This window comes from Epinephelus lanceolatus, chromosome 12, assembly GCF_041903045.1.
Source record: "Epinephelus lanceolatus isolate andai-2023 chromosome 12, ASM4190304v1, whole genome shotgun sequence".
In the NCBI taxonomy this organism is placed as follows: domain Eukaryota; kingdom Metazoa; phylum Chordata; class Actinopteri; order Perciformes; family Serranidae; genus Epinephelus; species Epinephelus lanceolatus.
Window position 1 is genome coordinate 3551975 of NC_135745.1, and position 16353 is coordinate 3568327.

The 16353-nt window shown below is 39.3% G+C and overlaps 1 protein-coding gene across 3 annotated transcripts in view; it reads right to left on the reverse strand.

Moving 5' to 3' along the window:
- agla (amylo-alpha-1, 6-glucosidase, 4-alpha-glucanotransferase a) overlaps positions 1 to 16353 on the reverse strand; it is an 82605-nt gene that overhangs the window by 43758 nt on the left and 22494 nt on the right. For 2 of the 3 annotated variants that reach the window (XM_033650876.2, XM_078172871.1), the window contains 8 exons: positions 15064 to 15245; positions 14752 to 14863; positions 7075 to 7201; positions 6102 to 6204; positions 4705 to 4802; positions 3106 to 3245; positions 2618 to 2805; positions 677 to 800 (listed from right to left, as the gene is read on the reverse strand). In XM_033650876.2, the coding sequence (XP_033506767.2) occupies positions 677 to 800; positions 2618 to 2805; positions 3106 to 3245; positions 4705 to 4802; positions 6102 to 6204; positions 7075 to 7201; positions 14752 to 14863; positions 15064 to 15245 (1074 nt within the window). Of the gene's footprint in view, positions 1 to 217; positions 342 to 676; positions 801 to 2617; positions 2806 to 3105; positions 3246 to 4704; positions 4803 to 6101; positions 6205 to 7074; positions 7202 to 14751; positions 14864 to 15063; positions 15246 to 16353 lie in introns of all 3 variants that reach the window. The other variant, XM_033650878.2, reaches the window with a different exon arrangement.

Genomic DNA, 16353 nt, shown 5'->3' on the forward strand with positions numbered 1-16353 from the left:
GTGGAGGGTCGTGATGGGACAGCCCTAAGTGTGTTGCTTTTTTGCCATGATTTGTCACCCATCTGTATGTACTGTACTTAACAGTATATAACATGTACAAGCAGCATAAATACCTACCTTAGTATCACGCACCATCTTCTTTGTCAATACTGATAAATATACTGCATATGTAGGTGTATGTTGTGTGTGTACATTTTAAACAGATAAATTAATGTACCTCGTATGAGCGATGAGATCCCTAGCTTGGTTACGAAGATATTATCCAGCTCCTCGCTGCCGGTGAATAGTTCAGCCACCACATATAGGTTAGGACAAACTGTTCTGGCCACGTCGAGCATGAACTGGTCAACCACAGCAAGGCAACACACCAAAACCAGTGCAAGAGGTCATGATTTGGAGAGAGGAAGAAAGAGAAGGGTGAGGAAAAAAGAGGAGGTTGAGGAAGAGACAGAAAGGACATAAAGAGGAGGAGGAGAGTTATGTGAAGGGAATGCAGTCAGTTAGTAATAACAGGCCCAGAGACCACAACATGCAGCCATACAGTCCATGAGCACAGAGAGTTAGAATAAAGAGATACAGAAATGTTTGGGTATGAAGAGGAGGATCGCAGAACAATGCAGTGAAAAGAGGAGAAAGACACAAAAACACAGAGTTAGTTCATGCATAAGAGTTGTACCTCGTATAAGGCTGCTAATTCCCAGCCGGTTAACAAACACATTGTCAATGAGCTCGCTGCCTGTAAACAGCTCAGCTATCACATACAGATTGGGTCTGACCGCTCTGGCTGCATCTAACATTGCCTAGACAAAACAATACACCACCATTACAGACAGGGAGAAAAAGGTCTGCTGTTAACAGGATTACTCGGATATATAGTATGCAACTAACTTTAAACTCACACGTGTCACATTAATGACATTCAGTGACATAAAAACAGTCTGCAATAAAATCAGATTTTCTTTTCCCAGTTTTACTGTTTATTCTTAAACTAATCTTATTTAAAGCTATGATACATTTATTGCAAATGAGTTAGCTCTTTCTCAGGCTAGATTGTACTTTAGGTACACAAAATATTGTATTATTCTAATTTTAATGGCCTAAAGTAACCAAGAATATTGCTGTGCATTAGAAAAGTGTGGCAGGTTAAGGGTGTGCGTTACACACACATGGTGTCACTACATTTTGTTGGGGAAACAGTGCCCTGCCTGGGCAAAGTTTCTCCACTGGTTTCTGTTGTGACCTGACACTATAAGATCGAGAAAGTCTATTGGTGTTGCACATAACTTCCAACAAAAAGTTGATTCATTCAGTGTTCAGAAAAGCCAACATTTATCGTAACTAATTATATTACACAGAGTGCCAAGAGAAATTAAAATATTTGTATGATGTAATGAAATGCTATATATAATAGGCCGACAATAACTACATCCTAAAATGTTGAATATTTGCTGAAACTGAGGTTGTGTGTATGTTGACTCTACTGTATAATCATTTCAAGGCTGTGCTTTGCAGTGGTGTTGCATAGGAATGCACTGTAATAGAATGTGTACTCAGGATGCATTTATATGGAACATGAGAGAATGGTTATTCATTTCATTGTACCCATGATCATAACAGTACCCATGTTTCTCACTATGCAGGTGGGCCTTAATTTCTCAACATCTCAGCCACTTATTTCTGTACTGGCTTAGCCAACTCAAATGTTACAGATGTGTCCAGTTTGAGTCTCCATCAGCTCACTAGTTCTGAAAGACAATACAATGTATGCTCTGCAATACTAGGCCTGTCCCAAACAATTATTTTTCTAACGATTAATCTAGCGATTATTTTTTCGATTAATCGACTAATCTAACGATTAATTTTTCGATTAGTTTAACTATTATTTTTTAAATTATCGATTATTTTTCCATTATTTGATTAATGAGGCAATTTAAACAATATGAATACCAAAACATTTCTTATTAACATTAAAATTTATTGAAACATCAATGTTTCCCCTACCATTATATTAGGGAGGCGCCTGCTAGAATAATATAATTAATTGCTTTTTCAGTCCACTAGATACATTTTGCTGCTGCAAAACAAAAAAGACTAAGAACAGATCAATTGGATGTTGACAGAGATTTCCTTTGGGGACATAATTTACAGTTGAAAAAAATGTAAAAAAAATCACAAAATATTGCAATATATTTTATCACAATACTCAGCATATCACGACATATTTAAAATCGCAATAATATTGTATTGTGACTTAAGTATCGTGATATTATCTGATTGTGAATCCTCTGGTGATTCCCACCCCTAGCTTCTCTTGGAGTACTCTATCTACCATGTTCAGAATTGGGATATGAGCTGGATATTATGTTTACACAAACAATAATGCAAGTGCAAGGTACTCCAAAAACTCACCATATTCATGTACGTGCACAATGCAACAATAAACTAGGGTGACTAGTTGACTCAACAACCTTTCTGACGCAGAGTTCACAATTATTATTATCATAAATAATTCTAAGGTGGTATTTATAATGATGAGTGCTGTACTTGATTGTATTGCAGTGGGCAGGGATTTAATTGTTCTGGTCAATCAGTATGATATGATAATATATGACAATACCTCAGCTACATGTAATGGTGTCGAGTGGCAGTTGTCCAGTCTGACTCCATGGAAATATTTGGCTGTGATTTCAGTATATTTCTTCATGTGAGCCCACAGGTATGGGCAGTCCTCAGGCCCATTGCCATAGCGGAGTTTGACACTGTCACCCCAGCATACCAGCTCCCGGCGCAGGTACACATTGGAGCCTAAAGGTAGCACAGACACAGACCAATACTGATAAAAGGAATCACAATTTCATCTGTGTCGTTTATTCAACATTGAACCTGACAATAGCTTATTTTACATTGAGATTCTATTGATGGACACACATATTCAAATGTGTTTAATCCAATACAAAAAATTATCTGTAATCTCTTCTGTGTAACAGTATAATGCATGATGAACAGAATGAGGAACGAGTTACATTGTGTTTACATGTATATGTTTATCTCTTCCCCCGTTCTTATAGTTTGTAAACCTGACTCTAAGATGTTCAATATATTTACCAGGCTCAGCAAAGTTTCGCAGTGGATCATCACCCATCACCCAACCGTTGTGAGCCACGAAGTGGCACGTCTTTTCTGGCTGATCCAGCAGTTGCATCTCCTGGTCCAGAGTCATGTCCTGATATGGGAAGGTGAAGTACCTGAGACAGATGGATGAAAACACTGAGATCCACAGATAATCAGCCTCCCTTTACATCTGACATTATAATGAACCTCATGTCCCTGTTTTCTGTATGGGATGTAGCTTTAACATATAAGCATCTGCATAATCCTTATGTGATTACAAGCCAATGACACAGAGTAGGTACAGTCAATATTTATGGGCACGCCCACAAAATGCTGCAGTGTGGCTTTCTCCATATCAAATAAACTTAAAATTCCAGAGTTGAAAGGTATGTTTCAGCCTGGACCCTGTTTTCCCAGGTTTTCATGTCAAAGTGACTAACAGGAACATTTTTTAAAAAACTGGTGCAGTAATACAACACTGCAGCCAGCAGCAGCTAGACCACTTGGGGCATGTCTGCAGTGTTAGTGTGCATCCACTAAAGTATTTGTTTTTGCTACTAACAGGCTCCAATTGTTATTCTAAGTGTCTGACACATTTATGGAAAGAATCTTCAGAGATAGACCTTTCTGACAAAGAGTAGGATCCTTTTTGTTTCACCAGAAACATACCCAAAATCACTTTTGTCAAAGCCACCAGACTCTATTTAAACAAACAATAATTCTATTTGCATAAAACACACTTATTTTAATGTCAACAGAAACAAAGTTAAACTTACAGAAACCATCTTGGTTTGTCCTTCCAGTGCTTTCACACCCTCTGTTTTGGTTAAAATAAACCCTTAATTCACTCAGTTGGATGTGACAACAGGCTGACTACATACATGTTTGCTAAAATCACTGTTTATTTAAATGGTATCTGGTGGGTTTGGCAATGGCGACTTTGGGGCTGTTTCTTGTTAAACAAAAATAATCTGATGCTTTATCAAAACAGTGTAAGACTGTTTAGCCACTAGTAAAAAAAGTTGTGAGCCTCCAAGGACCCGTCGTTCTTGAGGTAGAAATCCCTGCATGATAACATTATAGCACATTGTCAAAACATAAGCTAATGAATGAAAATAAATAAATAAAAAAAATAATGGCACTAATTAATGTTACCACTGCTATACAGTCTAGAAACATGCATGGAATTCACTAAAACACATTAGCCTAACTATGACTAATGACTAGTGTCTGTGCATGCTAATATCAGGTGTAAATGGACTCACTGATGGGAAGCGGAATACATATCCACTCATCCTGTTTCGCTTCCTCTATTTTGTATCTTTTTTCCTCATAGATTACTGAAATGTCAGTAGTGTACAGTAGTTCATGCAGTAACATACAGTAGACTTCTGTAGAATCCTACATGGTTAGTGCAATGCACTGCAAGACTAATGGCAGTTATTTTTCCATAGCTGGCATCTCAAATTTATGATAATCTGACCTAAAAAGCATGTGAAATCCATCTTTCCTCCCCTGTCTTCTACCTCCATGTATTATATTGTTCCAACTCCTTTTTCTCTGTCCTTAAACCCATATCTTCAAATTCCTTACCTGGTAACCATGGGGTTTTTCTTGCTGACAGGACCAAGTTTGGGGCCGTGGTCTGCCAGACGCTCGTACACTACATTTCCCACAATACAGTTAGCAGCCTTGAGGAAAGAAGAGGAGGAGTATTTTGTATTTTGGGAACCTCCAGTGTGTCTCCAGTTCCATACGTTATACAAATACCATGCAGAATACATGCCTGCACTGTATGTTCTTATGCTGACAATGCACTATTTTGATAGTTAGTATACAAGTAATAAATGTCAATGACATGAGGCATTTCTAGTATCTATATCAGCCTCTCCTTGTGATTCCACCGAGAGCCATACCAACAGATGTGTCACACATGGTTGCTCAGACATATCTGACCTTCCTTTAGTGCCTCGTCATATCATGCTGTATAGCAGTACTGCCTTCTAATTAGGGCTGGGCTATATGGCCTAAAAATAATACTGCAATATTTTTAGGCTATACACTATATACATCACAATATATTGAAATCTAAAATCTAAACTACTAAATTACAGTTATTAAATAAACTATGGTTACAAGAAAGGTAAATAAGGTACCAACGGTCATAATAAAGTTAAATAAAATACTGTTGTGTGAATAATAAATAAAGTTGCTGTGAACTTGAAAGTTCTGGTCAACAGTTAGCTGTTTGCAGCTAGCACAAATTTAAACTGTTGCCGTGGTGCCTTTAAATGTGAGGGTTTACTCACTGTGAGCTATAAACACACTAACAGCTCTTCAGTTCACACACACACACACACACACACACATATATATATATATATATACACACAGTGTTTGCAAGTTGCACTGATGCTACATGATCGCAAACTGTAAATATGTAGTTAAGGTCTGCAGCCCTATAGGTACAAGAACACGTGCTTCCCTGGCTTACACCATCATTAATCTCCTTAAGCTAAACTATTACTGAGGTGATAATTTATTCACTGTACGACACAAACAAACTGTTCTCCAGTTCATACATTAATAATATTTGCAAGTCTTAGTGGTGCTCCATGGTCAAAAAATGTAACCAAATAGTAATGTTACTGGTCTGGAGCCCTGCAGATGAAAAACATGCTTCATCCTGCTCACACACTGTCACTCGGGAGAGAGTGGTGTGGATGGGCAGAGGAGCGTGTGACGTATCATGTTTTGAGTCTTTCTTTATGTGTACGTGAGAGAATGAGAGAACTGAAATGCCAAAGCAAGTCTCATGCCGGTTACTTAAAAAAACATGAACATTTATACTCAATGTTCAAGATATAGTCATTTTACACATCCTCCATGGAACAACCCGCAATACATGATATGATATAATATGATATTATTATTTATATAGGTACCACCAGCAGTAACCCTGCCTGGTGCTACTATACACCCTCCCTTACCTGCTCCTGATGCTGGTGAATGATGTGGTACTGTTCATCATTCAGCTCGTTCAGTTTCTGTCTCAGCCAACCACAGCACTCCTCAATGTGCTGTGGGGAAAAGCTACAGAGAGAGAGGTAGCATAAAACAACAAAATATACCATTACTGTATGTTCTTCAAAGTGCTACATACATGTATTTATGTCATTTGGTCATGTGGATTACTGCAAATTTATCGTGTTGATCTGTTCTGTACGTCATCTATTGCACGTCTGTCCATCCTGGAAGAGGAATCCCTCCTCTCAGTTGCTATTCCTGAGGTTTCTGCCATTTTTTCTTTCCCCATTAAAGGTTCTTGTTTGTTTGTTGTTTTTTTTTGGGGGGGGGGATATTATTCGCTGTGAGGGTCCAAAGGATAGAGGGGTATTGTATGCTGTAAAGCCCTGTGAGGCAAATTGTGATTTGTGATATTGGGCTTTAAAAATAAAATTGAATTCAATTGAATATGTACATGTATACACACAGACACAATATAAATAGAGCCTGGCAAGTCAAGACTACTAATTGGAGGTGTATAATCCTGCAGTCTACTTTAAAGGTGTCCTTTTCAATATCTGAAACAGAATCCTATGATGATGATTATGTATTGTGCTGATTCTGTTCAACATTTATATTTCCTTCTTTTCAATGCATGGCAACAGTGTCACACTTCAAGTGGTATCCTGATATCATGGTTAGACATGTCAGATTTTAGAAGTACAAAGTATGATATTGAGCTGAATGCAAAACCTAACTGAACGGATTTATCAAGCAGGAATATTCAGAGCCTCAAATTTTAAATGAAAAATAGCTCACTGATAGACTGTCTAGCAAAAGCAAGTACTGTTGACAATGAGCCTACCAGAACTCGAAGATCCACTAAAACTGTCACTTTGTACAAAAAAACAGAAAGTCTGAACTACAACAGTAGTAGCTTTAAGTTTTGAGTCAGACCTGTGAGGTACAAAGGTCTCCAGAGCAGAGTCCATGTCCACAGTGTTGCTGTAACGACGGTACTTTGGGTCCTGAATGATCTTCAGGCTCTTCTTCCCCCCAGTCTTACTGTGGTCTGGCTTGGTGCCTTACAACACATACATACAAAGGATCATTTCTGTCTGTTAAATAGCATCTAAATCAAATGCATCCATTTTAGCACATTAGCAGCTCCCTAACTGAGAAGGACTGCCACAGTGATGTGTCACTGAACACACTGAAAACGGACAGCAAGTGTTGCTGTTGTCTCTGTTTTGAATTCCTTTGAAACAATAGCAGGAAACGTGTGGAAAGGTATCTGTCAGTTCAAAACAATACATTGGATTCTCCTGCTCAATAAACAGAGATAACTGTAGCTGCATCTTAATTGACATCCATGTAGAATATTGTCTGTATAAGGTACTGCTGTGGCACTGTATTAAAGGAACAGTGTGAAAGATTTAGGGAGACTTAGTGGAATCTAGTGGTGAGCATTGCAGGTTGCAACCAACTGAAACTTCTCCCGATTAGAATTAGAATTAGAATAGATTAGAATTCCTTCAGTGTTCATTGGTCAGGAGGTTTTTACCTGGAGATGAATTATTCACAGAGGTTTTTTCCTCCCCAAAATAAACAGACCAGCTGATGTAAACCACTATTAATGCTGAACAAAGCAGTTTCATGTTACAAATCAGTGTTTCCTCAATGTTGTTTGGCACGTCGCAAACAGGGCACTTGCCCAGTGCTTACCTATTTTCTCTGATAACTTAAGATCCAGACGTTCAGGAAGTTTTTATCCAAAGCTTAATTATCCAGAGGTCTACTCCTTTCTAAAGCAAATACACGTGGTCATTTAAAACACTTAATAAATCAGTGTTTTTCTGACACTGCTCATTACAGAGGGGGCTCTTACTACAGTGGCCAACATGAAAACATGAAAATGCAAATGTCCCTATCTAGAGCCAGCGTTTGGTTTGTCTATTCTGGGCTGCTGTAGAAACATGGCGATCTCCGTAGATGAGGATCCGCTCCCTATGTAGATATAAACAGCTAATTCTAATACTGAGTTCACACTACGAGGGACACAGCTAAAGCGTGAAAAGCTACATTATTGCTGAGTCGCTGTGGAAGTTTTGCTCAAGTGCTCATACTGTGGCTACTCGTCAGGGGATTGTGTGTGTCTGCTACTTGCCACGAAGCACCTTGACTGAATGTCATCTAAAGGTTGTATTTGGTCATAAAAATATCTATGGTTTTGATCAATGTCTGAGCCACATTTTAACATCCCATTTCGCCGCCCCACTGCATCACTTTGAGCACTGCAGCACACAGAAAGCTAGTGTAGCGTCAGCTAACAAAAGCTAAATAGCAAAGCAACACTGCTAGAAACAAAAACCTGTGATTGGTTGATCCTTCACCACGTCATTGGGGGTGCTGAAATAAGTTGGGGCCAGCTCAACTTTCGTTTATAGCGCATCACACCTGTCAGCAGCGACAAGTGTAAGGTGTCACTTTGTAGCTTCATGTCACCAGCTTCCACTAAAAAATGACTTATAGCCTGTTGCTGTGTAACTGTGTGAACACAGCATAAGGTAATGAAAATACTACAATTCTTATTTTAAGATGGTTATACACTAAATAACCGTATATATTTTATTAAAGGGGTGTAACAATCCATCAATCTGGATCGATATATTGATTCAATGATCAACGATCCAATATCATCGATGCAAAGTAAAAACATTGATTCATATCATCATCTTTAGGGTACACCTTTACTTTGAAATTTTGTGTCACTGTCAAACAGCAGTAGGCACATGATGGCAAGCACCAAAGAGACAGACGATGAGAATAATGTTATTTACTCAGGAATAAATCAGCAATGTGGAAATATGTTCGATTATGGAGAAAATACATGCTGTATGTAAACAATGTCGTTACGAGGCAAAACATGACGTACCTGCCTGGACGAGCATCTCACTCTATTAACTTGCCACTACAGCAACATTAGCTGCCCTGTTTCAACAATGTTCAGCTTAAAAAATGTGCATACAAGCTAAAATTCAACTGTTATGTCAAGAGATGCAGAAATTTAAACCAACAGTATTAAAGAAAAATAATAACATTGCATGTAATTTGTTAAGCTATGAGTAGAGGAAAAAAAAGGTCCGCTAGAAGCTAGGCTAATTCATGCAATGTTACTTGAGCTAATAACTGGTCACTAGCGATAAACAATTGTTTTGTCCATGAACCCTGACAGTTGTTACTGAGCTTGTTGTTTTATGGCTGTTAGGAGAAGTTTACCTTCAGGGCTTTAAGCCAGATAGCCCCGAAGTTTTAGGAAAATGGTGATGGTTTGGGTTAAAATGAAAAGATTTCTCCAAGAAAGGGCTCTCTGACAGAAAGTCCAGAAGGTTAACTTATCCCATCATGTGTGTTAGTGTAGTCAACTAAAATAAACTTTACTGCACTTATTATTTATGTGGTGTTTTTATCTTTTATGGCCAAAAGTGAAAAAGAAAAGGGTGGCAGCTTCTTCTGTAACAGACTGTGTTAAATGGGCAGAAAATATCGTCTCATATCAATCGAATCCCATCGAATCAAAATCGTAGCGTGGCAGACTTTGTAATATCAGCAAATATCGTATTGTTTTCCAAAGAATGGATAAAATATTGTATTGTGATGAAACTGGTGATTTACAGCCATATTATATTATACTATACTAGTCCGTACCCATTGAGTGCACAGTTGCCCACGTACAGTTTCACATGGTGTGTGTTTGGGATACAGGTCATAGGAAATTGCAGATTAAATAGTCAACTGAACCCATTAAGAAGAGCAATGTCTTCAGACAGAGTTTTTGTGAATTTGATAGTACAATTGCTTTATTGAAAGTACAGTAGTACCATTGCCAATAGTGGGATAGTTAGTGGACTAAAACTGTTGCACGTTGAAAGGCAGATAGTTAAAGGAAATGGACACTTCAGAATGAAAATATAGACAGTACTTACTGACCCTCATGCCGACAAGAATTCCAGTGTAGTTTTTTAATCCACAAAACTCGTTTGGGGTATCGGAGGATAACAGCTAGCCGAAATAACAGCTACACTTGAAGTGCATGGAATAAAACTCCGCTAATGCATTTCAAAAACGTCAGAACGGCTCGTCCATCGTAATCCAAGTGCCCTGAAGCAGCGGCATGCAAAACTGACTTGAAAAGATGTAATTTACTCCACTTTCATAGCATCATTTCTCACTGTGGTCAGTTAGCCTGTCCTGCAGGCTTGCTGTGTGTACATGGCAACTCACGCGAGACTAGCTCATGGCTAGTGGTGGTGCTAGTTCTCGAGTCTCGCGTGCTTCAAGTGTAGCTGTTATCCTGGCTAGCTGTTATCCTCCGATACCCCAAACGAGTTTTGTGGATTAAAAAACTACACTGGACTTCTTGTCAGCATGAGGGTCAGTAAGTACTGTCTGTATTTTCATTCTAAAGTGGCCATTTCCTTTAAAGTGTTTACAGTGTCCTCCAAAAGTAACAGTGAGTCCAATTCGTTTACTTTTGTTGTAGACTGAAAACATTTGGGTTTGACATCAAAAGATGAATATGAGACAAGAGATCAACATTTCAGCTTTTATTTCCAGGTATTTACATCTGGATCTGATACACAACTTAGAAGATAGCATTATTTGTAATGGAACACAAAATTTTTAGGTGAGCAAAAGTATAGGAACATATAAACTTAAAATAGATTAAAGTGAATGAGACTTAATATTTAGTTGCAAATCCTTTGCTTTCAATAACTGCATCAAGCCTGTGACCCACTGACATCACCAAACTTTTGCATTCTTCTTTTGTGATGCTTTTCCAGGCTTTCACCGCAACCTCTTTCAGTTGTTGTTTGTTTTAGGGGGTTACTCCCTTCAGTCTCCTCTTCAGCAGGTAAAATGCATGCTCTATTGGGTTTAAGTCTGGAGACTGACTTGGCCAGTCTAAAACCTTCCACTTCTTGCCCCTGATGAACTCCTTTGTTGTTTTGGCAGTGTGTTTTGGGTCGTTATCTTGCTGCATGATGAAGGCTCTCCCAATCAGTTTGGTTGCATCTTTCTTTAAATTAGCAGACAAAATGTTTCTGTAGACTTCTGAGTTCATTTTGCTGCTGCCATCATGTGTTACATCATCAATGAAGATGAAAGAGCCCGTCCCAGAAGAAGCCATGCAAGCCCAAGCCATGACATTACCTCCACCGTGTTTCACAGATGAGCTTGTATGTTTGGGATCATGAGCAGATCCTTTCTTTCTCCAAACTTTTGCCTTTCCATCACTTTGGAAAAAGTTAATCTTTGTCTCATCAGTCCATAAAACTTTTTCCCAGAATTTTTGAGGCTCATCTCTGTACCTTTTGGCAAATTCCAGCCTGGCCTTCCTATTCTTCTTGCTAATGAGTGGTTTGCATCTTCTGGTGTAGCCTCTGTACTTTTGTTCATGAAGTCTTCTGCAAACAGTAGATTGTGATACCTTCACTCCTGCCCTCTGGAGGTTGTTGCTGATGTCACTAACAGTTGTTTTAGGGTCTTTCTTTACAGCTCTCACAATGTTTCTGTCATCAACTGCTGATGTTTTCCTTGGTCTACCTGTTCGACGTCTGTTGCTTAGTACACCAGTGGTTTCTTTCTTCTTCAGGACATTCCAAATGGTTGTACTGGCTATGGCCAATGTTTGTGCAATGGCTCTGATTGATTGTCCATCTTCTCTCAGATTCACAATTGCTTCTTTTTCACCCATAGACAGCTCTCTGGTTTTCATGTTGGTTCCACCTCTAAATGCAGTCTGCACAGGCAAAACCTATCGTACCCAATCTGAAACTGAGCTCAGACATCCAATGCTATTTATTGTTTGAATAATCAGTGTAATTGGGAGACACCTGGGCAACAAAACACACCTGTCAGTCACATGTTCCAATACTTTTGCTCTCATGAAAAATGGGTGGGTTCAAACAAAAGGTGCTATCTTCTAAGTTGTGTATCAGATCCAGATGTAAATACCTGGAAATAAAAGCTGAAATGTTGATCTCTTGTCCCATATTCATCTTTTGATGTCAAACCCAAATATTTTCAGTCTACAACAAAAATAAAGGAATTGGCCTCACTGTTCCAATACTTTTGGTGGGCACTGTATATGTTGTATTGACTTAAAAGTGGGGAGCACTGGTAGAATGACTGACTGACTGACAGAATGACACACTCACAGTTTCTGTGATTATGTACAGCATACCATACCATGATTTAGTCATACCAAAAATTAGAAAGAAAAAAAACAACATTCGGCCACAGGGGGAGCCACAGCGATCGGTCGCATTTTAGCCATTTTTAAGCATTTTTCTGTTGTTGTAGCGCCACCCAGTTACCAATTAGAGTTAAATTTCTCCAGTCACCTTGAGGCGTCCTGTTCACATATCTACCAAGTTTAGTAAAAATCGATATGGCGGTTAGGCCTAGATAAGAAATTAGCTCTCTTGTGCCCCCATTTTGTTTGATCGGGTCAATAATGGAGGGGTCCCTTCAGATTATGTGTGGTCATATGCCTACAAAGTTGTGTGGTGAAACCCGTGAGATGTCATACACCTTTATGTGATGAGCCACGACCTCCGCAATATTCACTGCCTTATAGAAGCTCAGTTTTAGTTTTCCAACTTTTGCCAAGAGGGAACTTTAGATATTGGTCCCTAGATTATGTTCACCGAGTTTCATGCAGATCGGTCAAACTTCATAGGAAGAGATCGATTTTAAAGGGCCAGTGTGTAAAATGGGTTGAAAACAGTGACATCAGTGGTCAAATTCTAGATTGCAGGGCTCACTCGCTCACCCCTCCCGTCGGGTAAATGACGGTGGCCTCGTAGGGAGAAAAAGCCTTGCGCACGAGTTTTTCAGGAGTAGGTCTATCTAGTGACGAGGTGAATATTTATTTAGAAATCTAAACCATGTTACAATATTGTAATGAATCCCTCACAAGCAGGAGACCAGAGGAGCGTTCGGGAAAAAGGCCAGTTTATTTGAGCACTCCAAAAACTCCAGTAACACTCCAGGGTGTAAAAGACTCCGTCACAAACTCTGACTCTTCTGACGTAACAGACACACTTCATACACACATACTTGTTTACCATACTGAGTGGGGACCCCCCTCCCACCTCTGCTCCACCAATCTCCAGCCCACACTGACTGACAGCTTAGCCGGTAAACAGAGCTCAGCTGTTTATTTAGCCTAGCAATATCTCCGGACTATAGTAGCTGCAATGGACGACTTTGAACGCGATTTTGAAGAGTTTCTTGTAGCGGACACAGACCCAGAGCCATACCTGTCTGAGCCGGAGCATACAGATGAGGAACTCCATGTGTTTGATGCTGAGCAGGCGAGAAGAGAGGCTGAATGCACAGAATGGGATTCGGTGCTACCATCGTTGGGGAGATATATCATCAGGAGGAAAAGCGCCGCAGACAGTGCATCACAAGGAGTGAAGTTGCGTCTTCTTTTCCTCGCAGATGACGGTTCGGGTTCATTCTCTCCTGTTGCGTGGTAAGTGTGGTCCATTCGCAAACTTTATAACTAAAAAAACTTTTCACTACTCTCTATCGACGAACTACTAACACTCTCTGCTGTTTCCTCCTCCTTCCTTCCTTCCGCTGTCTTCGTTGGTTTATTTATACATGCGAAACGCGTTCTCTGGCTGGCTGGATTGTCCGCTCGGCCTGCCGTACATACATGGCGGCGCAAGATGGCAACCTCTCTAAAGCAAGGCCCTTGCTATATATATATATATATATAAAAGCATAATTATAAGGCTATGAAAACCAAACGAATTTTATTTTATAGCGATTATACACTTGTATAAACATATTAATGGGTAGAATATTCAGATTCAGATTCAGATTGACAATAAACCATGACAAATATTACACACTGGCCCTTTAAGTGATTTTCAAAAAATCCAAAATGGCGGAAAATCTATATAACTGGAAGTTATGGGTTCTTGAGGCAAATTTGTTCCTCATGAGGAGAGGCATCTCTGTGCAAAGTTTCATGTCTCTACGACATACAGGGCATGAAATATGCCCATTCAAAGTTTGCAATTTCAATCACTTGCTATAGCGCCCCCCTTTGGCCAATTGATGTAATATTGCTTCATTTGCATCCTCCCATTACCCTCTACCACTGTGCCAAATTTCACATGGATTGACCATGTCAGTGAGAAGAAAAACATGGAACAGACACACCCACACACACCCCCACAGACAGAGTTTTCGTCATTATATAGTAAGATTCCATTTCTGCCGATATCTCCCCCTAAATCCTACACACTGGACCTCAAGAACAGTTTCAGCCATGTTTCAATTGCTCCTCTCGTGTGTTTCTGACAAAACAGATATGCTTCCAATACAGGTGTTTACAGAGGAGGATTTTATGCTTCTTCATGTCTATTTTTTGTTTTGCACATCATTTCTGCTCTGAGAGATGCCAAACACAGGTGAGCTACACAACAGCCCTTTGCCTAAACACATCCGGTGTATATCCTGAGCTTGCTACTGTTCTGCTGCAGCACATGTAAACAAAGTTTACATTGTTTGCAGTAATACTTTAAATCTTCACTGATCTACAATACAGACCATTTTGTAGAAGGGTTCTGAACTGCTCCACAGCAACATCCACTTTGACCTGGTAGAATTCCCACAGTTTGATCTGAGGAAAAATATCCTGCCACAACACACTTCGGATGGCCTGATACACACACATCAACATACAGAGAGAGAGAGAGAGACAGAAGCAAACACACAAATAATCACTATTATTAAATGAGATTTCATAGCCTACAAAATGCTGTTGAAATAAATCACAAACCTTTTTATAAGATGTTCTAATCATAAAGTGTACAGTGTACAGCCGTGCAGTGTGTGCCTGGCTGAACTGTGTTTACTCACATTCAGATGGCTCTCATTGGTAATATCAGCAGGAAGTCCTTTAGCTTTGTAGCGTCCCTCTGCTACTCTGGTGGTTAAATGCCAGAGAGCTCTATCTAAGACCCAGGCTGGTCGCAGGTGGGGAGAGTTCACCAGGTTGTAGCCACATTCTGGATGTTCTTTGATCCACACACTGTTAGCAGCTGCAAAGAAAAAGGAGAAACACAGAGTCAGAATCTTTAAACTGACTCAGGTATGAACAATGCTCAAATACATACTTGAAAACTGTTGGTGACAACAATGAGAATGAGCCATGAAAGAATCATGCTGGGAGCATTTGAACATTTTTCATGAGATTGACTAGATTGAAACACCAATAATGAGAAAAAATTGCGGAAAACATTAATCATTATTAATTCAAACACCTAACAAAACAAAAATATATATTTACAGGAGCAGATCATGAGCCGAAGGTTTAGAAAAGGCTGCCATATGAGTTTGCAGAGATCTACAGATAGACTGACAAATCGTAAATCATCCACTCGGTCTTTAACCTTTTAGTCAGTCTCATTTTACTACTTGACCTTTTCACAGAGAGGGAGAGAGGATGAGGTGATAAGAGTACATGGGTAAAAAGAAGTACACAGTGCTGACATAGGAGAGCACACATTCTCATCACTCATGTTAGATGTTAGAGCTGCAGTGTCCTTCCAGTTACCTTCATGTTATTGTGTTTTGTTTTGATTCATAATAAACATGCACATGCATGTTTTTTTCTGAGCTCTTGTTACATGATATCACAACTGTGTGAATGTTTATTTTCAGGAATGATTTTCTTTGAACTTGTCTAAAATAGGTTATTATACATGCTACACATGAACGTGTTCCTAGTCTTCCTAGTCCTAGTCATGTCATCAAATACTCTACACATACTCTAGATGGGTAGGTAAATTCAATGTACAATACAGATATCAATCCTAACATTTTTTCTCTTCCATTATTGTTAATACAATAATCCTTATTGGTTTAAGGGAGTTCTGAATGTAATTCAAGCAGCAACTAGCCTGGTAAGACCATCCTGATGATGGTGAGCTCAACATTTGACAAAACGGCGAAAACTTATTTTCCTCCATGAAACTCTGTGATTGCATACTCTTGTTTTTGTTTTATTGTTGTTATTGACTCTATTTCTGCAATAACGTGGCCGGCATTTTACATCATCAACACTGCAGTCCCTGACTGGCTGCTTATGTTGTCAACTACGGTGCAGATAGCTGATTGACCCAGATTGGATTTTAATTTCTGGTTAAA